General features: G+C 32.3%; 1 protein-coding gene across 3 annotated transcripts in view; it reads left to right on the top strand.

Annotated features, from left to right (window-relative positions):
* LOC106459506 (zinc finger protein rotund-like) overlaps positions 1-12789 on the top strand; it is a 168318-nt gene that overhangs the window by 119277 nt on the left and 36252 nt on the right. For all 3 annotated transcript variants that reach the window (XM_022386007.1, XM_022386006.1, XM_022386008.1), the window contains one exon: positions 2200-2422. In XM_022386007.1, coding sequence (XP_022241715.1) covers positions 2200-2422 — 223 coding nt within the window. The remainder of the gene's footprint in view (positions 1-2199; positions 2423-12789) is intronic.

The raw sequence follows: 12789 nt of genomic DNA, 5'->3' as shown, positions 1-12789 counted from the left end.
CCTAACCACCTGGCCATGCCGGGCCAGAAGCTTATGGTTCAAAATAGTTTCTGAAAAAATTCTTAACTTTATACAGCTCTTGAATGTACTTTGTTTTTTGTAGAAAGTAAGCGTTTGAAATTTCGATTTATAAGCATATAGAAAACGACAAATATCACTTATTATGTGGCAAAAGTGATTTAAACTAATTTTTGGAAAAAGGGCATTATTCTTTCAAATGGAAACTGTTTAGAGAAATTATTTTTCTTAAATATAACTCACGCAATTTACAAAACAACATATGAAGCTAAAATGTTCATCTTAGTTACAAGAGTTGTGTGCATGGATAATCTATAATCTATCATGAAGATTGGAAGGGTTCTTTTTATACCTTGAAACACGCAAGAATTCAAGACATATTTCCATATTTTAATCAGCCGAAGAATGCTAGTTCTTTATGTGCTTCTGCCAATTAAAGAATATGACAAGTTCACTACAAAGGTAATTGTTCCAGAAATCAAAATTCCTACCCTAAATGGAAGCTCCGAAAATATTTACAAATTGTGAAGAAATACTATTTGTCTCTATTTGTTTTTAACTTCACCAATAATATACAGAACTATTTACAATTGCAGTAAAAAATGTCACTTGTTTGTAAATGCGTAGGTTGCTTTTTAGACAATTTAACATTTGACAATGTTTTAACCTTCATATTCACCCCACACTGAATTTTTAACTTCAGTCTTCTTGTGTTCTTGATAAAAATGTAGCTGTAGTAAAATTGTTCTATAGTTACTGCTACTTCTGCAGTTTTGTTTCTGCGAGGAAAAACGGGTTAGTGCTTTTGAACATTTATTGAAAACCTTTAGACTTAATGATAAATAAGAAACGAAAACAAACATTTAACTTCTTAAGTGTGATAAAAAGAAACAACCTAAAAGGAATGTTCTGCTTTACCAATGTGAATCAGAAAATTTCTTTCGAAATCATAAACCAATTAATACACGCTATGAAACACGTAAGCAATAAAAATATTGAAAGTGGATTTAATTTCACACTTTGAATTAGTACGGTTAAAATAGAGGTTTAGTGTGGTAACCCTTGAGGAAAGCGGTTTGGTTTGTCTGAATTTCTCGAAATGCTACACGAGAACTATCTGCGCCACCAGTCCCTAACTTAGCAGTGATAAACTAGAGGAAAGGCAACAAAACATCATCACCTATCGCCAACTTTCGGGTTATTCTTTTATCTGCGAAAAGTGGGATTAACTGTCATATTATAACGCTCCCACTGCTGAACGGGCAAACATATTCGATGCAATGGGGATGCGAACCCGCGATCCTCAGATTACGAGTCGAGTGCCCTAACCACCAGGCATGAGGGAAGTGAACTAAAGCGAAGCTTTCAAAGAAAATTCTAGATTAAGCTTTTTACCACATAAATCTATACTGTAAAGAGTTTTATTTTTTTTTTCATATTTTTCTCTCCAAAGTAAAGACTAGTATATGTATCCTGAAACACGTTATATACGATCATTCTTTTGTAATAGAACGTGACCTGCATAAATGTGTACCTCGTATATTGGTCTGTTTCCTCCTGGTTGCAATGAAAATTTAGTTTTAATTTTTAGAGGTACTACAAGAGGCATTTAATTTCTGTCTTGTAAAATTAGTAAGACGTAACAAAACTATTAACTTTTACAAACTCATAGTACAAAAGTTAAAATGGACCACGTGTTTCACTTTGTGAAATTATCCAGAAATTGGCAAGTAGAAGTTAAACTTAAGCCCAGAGCAATATAGGTACTCTATGCTTATACACGAGAAAATTATTTTGTCCTCACAAGGGCTGGGTATGGCTAAGTGGCTAGCGTACCTGGATTGTGAATTCGAAATTCATGGTTCGCGACGCTGCACACGTTAGGCCAAATGCCGTTTTTGGTCAGCGAGAACAGGGTAGCCCGAAACTTGTGGTAGGTACTGTTGATAAATTGCCTAACCTCTTGTCTGTCAGTTCAAAATTAGTGAAGTCTATTCCCAAATAGTTGCCCTTGTGTAGCTTTGCACGATTAATCTAAACCAAACAGACTGTCATCTGAAAAACTTAACTTACTTCAAAATTTAAAAGAGTATGAATCAACAAAACAAAGAGAAGTGTAACAACCACTTTTATTGATCATGAATTTTAAAAAAGAGCCCTGTTTTAATGATTATTTTTCAGATCTTCCTACATAAGTCAGCGATGCAGCATCACGCTAGAGAGATCCATAGAGGAGAGATCAAGCCTCACCAGTGTCAGCAATGTCTAAAATCGTTCTCCTCTAATCATCAGTTGACCCAACACATCCGGGTACACACTGGAGAAAAACCTTACAAATGTTCATATTGTGACCGGAGGTTCAAGCAGCTGTCCCATGTCCAGCAGCACACTAGACTCCATACTGGTAAGACTGACCTCAGTCTAAATAATTATTTTTTTGTTTTTTTTATGCGATGAGTGTTCCGTACAATTTGGTGTCAAGAAATGTTCTAAGTAAGACATTGAAAGACGACGTTGCTGCTTTTATATGCCAAACGGATATGGCTTTATATAATAACAAATAAAAATTTTCCCACTTTCAGTGTTACATTGAAAAATATATAATCTTTATGGTACAGACTGTTCCTTGTAATATATTTCTGTTGATTGGTTATATATTTTACCAATTTGTAACTTTCTTAATCTATTTGTTTATGACATTTATTATTGTAGACTGTATTGTAAGGATAAACGCTAGGGTTATGTGGTAATTTGAATGCAATATATACTTGTAGATCTATCTATCCTTAAATTAGAATAATTTAAATGCAATACATGCTTGTACATCTATCTATCCTTAAGTTAGAATAAATCAAATAAGAGAAGATATGCTGAATACATAACAAGCAGTATTCACGTTAATCCAATACACATATTATTACTGGGACAACAACATCACATTTCCTGCTAGGGATGTTAGTATTCTCAAGAAACCTTTATGTTCACAGTTTATGTTCTAACAGTCGCCGAAGTGAACCTGAAGCAAAACTCGAGTACAATGTGCCACTTATTGATTCTCTCGAATTATAATTACAATGCTTCTTAGCCGACAGAAGTTAAATCAACTACTCTTGTGCATGATGAATGGTAAGTTAAAATTAAGTCTACTATCGGACTTAAGTTTCTATATTTACCACTTAATGTAAAGCTGCAGGCATTGACTCTAAAAGCAGAGAGAGACTCTGGAGCATGCATCACGTCCGGTACAGATGTGGTCTATACTTTTAGGTTAGAAGCATCATTTTCCTCTACGACACAGATCGTACTCAACACATCCTCTACTCTCACACTTGTTTCTTAGAAGTTGTAGCCTATCCAAGTTCAGGAAAATCTTCAAATTAATTTTCCAATCGCCTTATTTTGATATCTTGGGTGATCTGAAGTAGCTATAATCACCTCAGAATAATTGAATTATGATAGCTAGTTGATCAGTAAAGCTAACACTACTAGATATTCCCCATTTCTTACATATAGCAAGCTGTCAGACTTCCTGGTATCATATCATTGTCAGAGTTTCGACCCAATGTTTTCATAATTGCTCGATATTTATTATATTTGGCAAAATCAGAATCATCGTCTGAAAATTAGCGTGCAGAACTACCATTGTGATTATGACTTTCTATATGTCTACAGTGAGTGGTCTTCACATGTGTATAAATCAAATGTATGTTGTAAGAATTATTTAAAATGTTAAATTTTGTACGTCACAGTTTGGGACGAGCTACTTTATTATACACTGTATTCAAAATGTTATATTTTTATATAAATGAATTGGAAGTATTTTTTTAAGAAATCGTAGGAAACTGGCAACTCTTTACAATGACATTTTTTGCTATAACTATATGAATTATCCGAAACTCTTTCGTTTTCTGATAAAAATGTCTAGTTTCAAAATGGTTTCTGTTACTGTTTGGGAAATATTGTTGATATTAAAATTCAACTTTCTTTACGTTTACAGTAAAACTAATTACCTAATCTTAGCGTTTCATTTCTTTCTCCAGTACCCAGTTTCATGGAAATCTCTTAAGATCTTTTCTAAGTCAACACTTGATATCAAACTTAAGTAATTTTTTAAATATTTCTTCAGTTGTTTGCAAAGCTATCTTATGGATGTCTTTATAAAAGATGATTACTTAAAAAATATCTTAATAACAATGTATCGGAAACATATTGATCTTCTAAATCAAATTTGATTGTTAGTGATGATAAACAAAATTTGTAAAATAAAATGCTTTAAAGTTTGATCAATCACAATTTATTTTAGTTTTCAAAAATTTAACACTATTTCTTGTCAGAATTTGTTTCGGATAATTCTAATAGAGTAATTGTCTAAAACACTGTAAGTCATAGCATAATATTTCAAGCTGCGAGATTATTCAGTCTTGTCTAAGAATAGTCAATTTTTAATTGTCTAAAACACTGTAAGTCAGAGCATAATATTTCAAGCTGCGAGATTATTCAGTCTTGTCTAACAATAGTCAATTTTTAATTTTATAATACACTCTAAGTCATAGCATAATATTTCAAGCCGCGAGATTATTCAGTCTTGTCTAAAAATAGTCAATTTTTAATTGTCTAAAACACCGTAAGTCATAGCATAATATTTCAAGCCGCTAGATCATTCAGTCTTGTCTAACAATAGTCAATTTTTAATTGTCTAAAACACTGTAAGTCATAGCATAATATTTCAAGCCGCGAGATTATTCAGTCTTGTCTAAGAATAGTCAATTTTTAATTGTCTAAAACACCGTAAGTCATAGCATAATATTTGAAGCTGCGAGATTATTGAGTCTTGTCTAAGAATAGTCAATTTTTAATTGTCTAAACCACTGTAAGTGATAGCATAATACTTCAAGCCGCGAAATTATTCAGTCTTGTCTAACAATAGTCAATTTTTAATTGTCTAAAACACTGTAAGTCATAGCATAATATTTCAAGCCGCGAGATTATTCAGTCTTGTCTAAGAATAGTCAATTTTTAATTTTCTAAAACACTGTAAGTCAGAGCATAATATTTCAAGCTGCGAGATTATTCAGTCTTGTCTAACAATAGTCAATGTTTAATTTTCTAAAACACTCTAAGTCATAGCATAATATTTCCAGCCGCGAGATTATTCAGTCTTTTCTAACAATAGTCATTTTTTATATACTAAAGATAACTTTATCCTCATAGTAATTCCGTTCTATCTCAATAGCATGATACTATGTTAATGTTGTTTGGTGACTTCACACATTTTCTTTACACTAAGGGTAGTTATGTTTTATTAGTAGCTCAGTTCTTTCACCGGATGTATGAGTGCTCAGGATGCTATGTTAATGTTGTTTCTTGATTAAACAATTTGGTTTACACTAAAGTTAGGTATGTTATATTAGTGGTTCATTTCTCTCCCACCATTTATTAGTGCTCAAGATACCGTGTTAATATTGTTTGTTGCTACATATATACGTTATGTTTACACTGAGGATAGCTATATTTTATTAGTGGTTTAATTACTCTACAAGTCTATGGGTGCTCAAAATGCTGTAAATGGTGTTTATTGACTATAAATATGGTAGCTGTGATTCATTAGAGAATCAGTTCTGTTTCCGGACCTGTAAGTGCTTAGGATGCTGGGTTAGTTTTGTTTCTTGATTATACACATTTTCTTTACACTAAAGGTAGGTTTGTTTCATTAACGATTTAGTTCTTTCTCTCGATCTATGATAGCTCAAGATTCTGGGTTAATCTTGTTTGTTGACTATACACAGTTCACTTACACTAAGATTAGTTATGTTTTAGTAGTTCTTAAACTCTCCCTGCGGCTATGTGAGTCCACAGAATACGGGGTTAATGTTATTTGTTGACTATATACGTTTCGTTTACACTAAAAGTAGCTATTTTTTATTAGTGGCTCAGTTATCTTTCCGGATCTGCGAGTGCTTGGGATGCTGGATTAAAGTTGTCTGTAAATGTAGTGTTTCAGTTCTTTCTCCGGATCTGTTAGTGTTCAGGATGCTGGTTTAATGTTGTTGTTTTTACTACAAATATTTTCTTTGTACTAATGGTAGCTAGGTTTAATTAGTGGTTCATATTTTTTTCTAGATCTATGAGTGCTTTGGATTGTGGGTTAATGTTGTTTGTTGACTACACGCATTTATATCACGCTAAGGCTAATTATGTCTTAGCGTGGTTCAGTTCTCTGTTCGGATCTGTGAGTGCTCAAGATGTTGAGTTAATGTAGTTTTTGGACTATACACATTTTGTTTACATTAAGACTAGATGTATCTTATTGCAGTTTCAGTTCTCTCTCCGGATCAGTAAGTGCCAAGAATGATGTTTTAATAATATTTTTTACTATTCGCATTTGGTTTAGCGATGGTTTATTAGTGATTCAATTCTCTCTCCTGATCTCTGAGTGCTCAGGATGCTGTGTTAGTGTTATTTGTTTACTGTAAATATTTTCTTAACACTGTTGGCAGCTTTATTTTAATAGTGGTTCAGTCCTCTCTCACGACCTAAAAGAACACAAGATGCTGGGTTATTATTTTTTGTTGATCACACACATTCAATTTACACTAAGGGTGTCTGCATCTTATTAGTGGTTCAATTTTCCAATTTGATTTGTGAGTGCTAAAGATTCTGTGGTAATGTTGTTTGGTGATTACACACATATTCATTACAAAACGGGTAGTTATGGTTTATTTCTTTCTCCAGATCTGCGAATGCTCATGGTGCTATGTTAATGTTCTTTGTTGCCTTAACACATATTGGTTAAACTAAGGGTACTTATGTTTGAGTAATGGTTCAGTTCTCTATCTGTATATGTGAGAACTATAGATTCTGGGTTAATGTTGTTTGTTGATTATAAATATTATGTTTACACTAAGGATATCTATGTTTTATTAGTGGTTCAGTTCTCTCCCTTGATCTCTGAGTGCTCCGAATGCTATATGCATTTTATTTATCCTTATCGTAGCTACATTTCATTAGTGGCTCGGTTGTCTCTCTGGAACTTTGAGTGATCTAAATGCTCTGTTAATATTGTTTCTTTACTATAAACAAGTTGTTTACCATAAGGAATGATATGTTTTATTACTGATTCATTCTCTCTCCGCATCTGTGAGTTCTCAGGAATCTTTTTTATTATATTTTGCCCAGTAATCACAGTTTATTTAAATAAGTGTAGCTATATTATTTTAAGAAGTTCTGTTCTCTCTCCGAAGCTTGAGTGATTAGGATGTTAAGCTAGTTTTTCTTTGTTGACCATACAATTTTCTTTATACTAAGGGCAGTAATATTTTAGTAGTGATTCAGCTCTTTTTCCGGATCTGTGAGCACTCTGGATGCTGAATTAATGTTCTTTGTTTCCTCTACATTTTTTGTTTACAATAGGGTTAGCTAAGTTTTTTTTTTTTACTGATTCAGATCTTTCGCTCTAGATCTGTGTGTACTCAGAATACTGGTTTAAAGTCATTTGTTGACTATACATATTGTCTTTACTCTAAGGGTATATAATGTTTATTAGTGCTTCAGTTATCTCTCTGGATCTAGGAGTGCTAAGGATGATGTGTTTATGTTGTTTATGGACAATATATATTTTATATATAGTAAGCACTAGTTCAGTTCTCTATCTGGAACTGTAAGTGCTCTAAATGCTAGATGATTTTCGTTGACAATACGAATTTTGTTTACTCTAATTGTAGCTATGTTTTATTGGTATTCCAGTTCTTTCTACGGTTCTATGAGTTCTTGGGATGCTGTGTTGATATATATTTTTAATATAGATATTTTGTTTATACTGAGAGTAGATATGTTATATTAGTGGTTTGGTTCTCTCTCTGGATCTGTGAGTGATAAGATTGCCATGTTATTGTTGTTTTTAGCTTTGTGCTTAACTTCAAAGCTAACGGAAGAATCCAAACTGGTCTGTGAATCATGACATTGTCTTTGATCAACCTTAACGGAAGTTACTTAACTGATCATTGTGCATCGTGACATTGTCCTTGATCAACCTTAACGGAAGTTACTTAACTGGTCATTGTGAATCGTGATATTGTCCGTCATCAGTCTGAACGGAAGACACCTATCTGGTCAGAACTTTATTGTTATTATTTGACATGCGAAACGCCTACTAATTAAGAAGTTTATTTCGATGTTTTATTTGTTTGAACTCCAATTGCTTGGAATTATTTGAATAAACAAAAGAACCTTTGTGAACATATAAACCTGTGTACCCCTTCAGATCAACGATTTTAAACATCAAGATAACGAATTCACGGTCAAGCTATTTAACTAACTTCCTACTAGATGGTTTTCAGTTCTTTGCACGGTATTGAACATCCCATTAGAAGTTATTCGCAATTTGTCGAATGAGAGAAAACATGCACGAGGAAACCCACCCTTAAAATGTCCGAGAGACGAGAGTCAGGTGCTCTGCGGGAACAGTTCCACCTATGAAAGTGTAACAAAACCTAAATATGACCGTTTAATATGGTCAACTAAAGTGGCTCAAAATCAACAAAGTAATCAATGTGGCGCTGTATGCATTAATAATATGTGCTAAGACTTCAAACTTAAGTTAAGATGTACTCTGTTGAAACAACAGCTGAGGCATTTGTAGGTATATAGATTTACCACTTACCTTGTCTCAATTAATTCCAATTTGGAGAAGTGAAGATAATTTTAAAGGAATTAAATTATTGATATATATATATTGAACAATTACTTCTTTATTTATTTTCACCGAAAGCTGATCAGCTGGAATCATCGCAGAATGTTAATTTAATTAAACGAATTGTGTTGTAAACTATGTTGGGTTGTTCACGTACACCAGAAAATAAGGTCTACTTTCCAATCAGTAATTATCTGTAAAACACTTAGACATTCCTCTAAGTTTTCGAGAAGAACAAAATATACGTCATTAAATTGCTTAAACCAATCGATACTTAACACGTTTTCTTCAATTTTACTCTAAGTTATATTCTTGTTAATATCGTCCGAAAATATACTTCTACCGTATGTCAGTATAGTATTCACTTACTTTATATACACAGAAATAAAGGCCTCGTCTTCCACTCGCACAGCCCACATAATGAGTTACATCACTCATTCATAGAAAATCCTGTAAAACAACAACATTTTATCACTGGTAAGTGTCTTGTAATAAGAAATTATAATTTGTGACATCGTTGTGTAAAGATACTGAATAAGTTTCGAAATTGTGTACCACATACACACAGCTCCATCTGCAATCTGTTAATCTGTCACGGAAAAATGTAAAAATATTACTATAGAATCAACATCATTACCTATGTGTTTGTAAAGACAAATTCATTAATGACATCACAGAGAGTCATTTGGAAACGAAGGCCTGCTAGAACAAGGTATTCCATGTAAGTATAATGTCTTTACTGAGATGATCATATCGGAATTATATTAGCCATAAAGGCAGCTGTTTTCTTTCAGTGTGGTAATCCATGAAAATAAGGTTTCTTGAGCTACTTCAAGTGATACATTTCACGTAACACATATAAACAATACTTTCCGTTTCGATAATAACGCCTGTTTTTCTGTGTTCTTACTGCTAGCTTTGTTGTTAATAAATTTAAAAAAATTAATTGCTCCTGCCGGTTATAATCAATACCGTCATTGAATGCAACGAAATTATATAAACACGTATAAACAGACAAATGTACCTCTGTCATTATAATTTATATATGAGTCTGTAATCAATAAAAAGTTACAGAAATCCTAATGGATAAAAACACTTATTTTCAAGACTCAGCACAAAGTTTGATATCTTATAGCGTTAGAATTTTGGATTTCATCTTCACTACGGACACAGCAGAAAAACACAAAATATCAATATAGTACATCATTGAACTTTTAAGTCCCAATGTAAAACCCATCTATAACAAGAGCACGAATTATAAAAGAATGTTTCTTGTTACACGTATTTCTGTAATAGGAGTTCGAACCATATTTTCTGTTTTTGTTAGATACCGTACTGGAATATTTCTACAATGCAGTAACAAGAGCTCGAAATATAAACGTTCCTTGCTGCACGCCATCCTGGGATATTGTGATAAAGTTAAATTAGTTTGACGAAGACAGTGATGATTCCAAAAAGGATGCTACTTTTTGTCTCACTCTGTACTTCTGAATTCGGAAACCAAAACATTCTGTTCCCGTGGTTTACTAATACATTGTTATCAAATAACAAGGAAACATTCCCAACTACGTGTATCTCCTATTTCTAAATATATAGATACTGTAGGCATGTATTTTATGCGCAAGTTTAAAGCAGATTCTAACTTCGTGGGTTTCATGTGTATACAAACACTGAACTATCATCTTTTACCATATACTCTAGAAAGACATCATGTTACGCATATCGTATGAATCCAGAGAAATTAAGTATGTAGTCTAAAATATGACTCAACAGTATAGCACTATCGATAAGTCTTAAATACGTCACTAAGCCTAATTCATTATAGTAAGTCCAGGGCTCTTCCTTGTTCTTTAGTAGTGCAAAAATTATCTTGCGAACACTTTTAAATCACACATATTCTCATTGATCTCTGAAATCGGAAGTACCTGTCAATACCAATGGAAATGTTGAAAAGCTTCATTTATTCAGTACAATTCTCTTTAGAGTATAGTTTTTTTGCTAAAGTGAATTAATTATTAATTGTGATACATTTTTTAGCGAAAATGCTGTAGATCATATGCTATCGTTACTGTTGAAGATTGTTGTGGCGTATTGAATCTAACCACGGTTACTATTGGCAGAAATGTGATTCTTTACAAAATATTATATTCATATCAGCAAATAATAAAATATTTTGCATCAACAGAATGTACATAAGTACGCTTACAATAAAGTCGCAAGTGAATCTCATTTGAACCCTCGATTTACTTCTGCAGTCCGTATGAACATCGAAAGATATTATATACATTCTTCTAACTTATATTCACCAAATTACTAGTGATTCACGGGGTTCTAATAATATGAATCACAAACAAAGTTGCGCAAAAATACTATTATTATTGGAATTAGTCCCGCTAACTATTATTAAAATTTCTTAAGCACTTTACATAAAAATGTCTGTTTTGGTCTAGTATTGCTGGTTTTTTCTTTACATTTTGTGTTGTATCTGATAAAAAAAAGATAAACGTACTTAATATAATGTAATAATTTTCCCTATCGGTAGTAAAGGGGATAAAAAAAAACAAGTAGGTAATAAATTTAAGGATTTTAGTTTCTAAATTAAACATTCAATACAACATAATAAAGTAAGATTAGTGTAGACAAAACTTAAAATCTGTTGTACAAAATATTAACTTCACTTGCATTTTGAATTAATACATCTTTGCAGTTTTAACTGAGCTAAAAATGTTAATTTGAAAACGTAATTTGGAAGTTAAATCAACGTAACATGTAAACTTTTAATCTTGTTGAAAAAATAGCACAACTTAATGCATAAATGCCGATGTCTTAGAAATAATTATCACGTTAAGATACAACAAAGAGGTTGAGGAAGAGGAGCTAACTGCTCATTTCTACTGTACCCTTCCATTCCCCTCTCTGTTTTCGTGAGAGTTATGTATTTTTGTTTTTCTTTAATTTTAAAAATTGGTTATCAAACATGAATCACTTGAATGAAATTTACTCAAAAATGTGCGATTCAAAATAGAATGCATCTTCCAGAATAATACAGTATTCACCATATAACAACTAAAAACAGAATCAGTGCCTGGACTAAAGGCAAAAATACTTTGTATTAGTATAACTGATCTCAATTATCTACATTATTCTCTATGAGGTTAATATTATTTTTATACTTCTACTAGATTCTACTACATTAATTTAGTAGTTTGGGCTTTAAAATGAGTAAGCGGAAATGTTTAGCAAAAAATTAAGCTTATAGAAATTTAATGTGTTACGTATTACAATTTCAAATAGCCGAAACTGAGTTAACTTGTAATTTGGATTTAGTAGTTAAATGAAAGCCGATATGTATCCAATTTATGATATTTGCCAACAAGATTGATACACAGTTTTCTATTTTTGTTAATATAAGTATATTTTAATATACAAACAACAATACAATTTACAATAACAGTTATTACAAATAGTTATTACAAACAATGATTTATATACAAAAGTTTTACAAACTTACAAGCAATATAAAAATCTTCTTTCTAGTCGGGAACTTCTTCGATATCTTATCGAGGGTTGACGATGAGCGAGTTAATTACGGGTTGATGTAGATACAATTCACTTAATAGGGAGTTAGCTTACTCTGTGGGCCTCGATGATCACACGCCGATTACAGGTCGAGTTTGTTTTACCGCTGAAGTTATATAATGTTTTCGTAAAAGTACTAATGTCCGATGTGAATCCATTGAAGTTAAATGGTTTGTAATGTTCGAAACTTATAGATGTTTCTGGTCAAATATCTGAAGTTTTCCGATGAATAAACAGTATAACAATCACAGTTATAGCTTCCAAAGTTTATATCACACCAATTATAGCAAACCAATAGTAGATACTCTTTTTATGCGCGTCGCGTTGGTTATACATATCATAATTCAATTGATATCTATCAGTGCCAACAAGATTTGATCACGGCTGATTATAAAGATTTTCTTGGATCACCCTCCCTCGAATAACTGGAAAATAATAACAAAAATAGAGTTGCTCGAAATTGCCAATGTTTTAGTAACTAGAAGTTAAAAGAATACAATGAT

Source organism: Limulus polyphemus, unplaced genomic scaffold (genome assembly GCF_000517525.1).
Source record: "Limulus polyphemus unplaced genomic scaffold, Limulus_polyphemus-2.1.2 Scaffold619, whole genome shotgun sequence".
NCBI lineage: Eukaryota > Metazoa > Arthropoda > Merostomata > Xiphosura > Limulidae > Limulus > Limulus polyphemus.
This window is presented reverse-complemented; position numbering and strand designations above follow the sequence as displayed.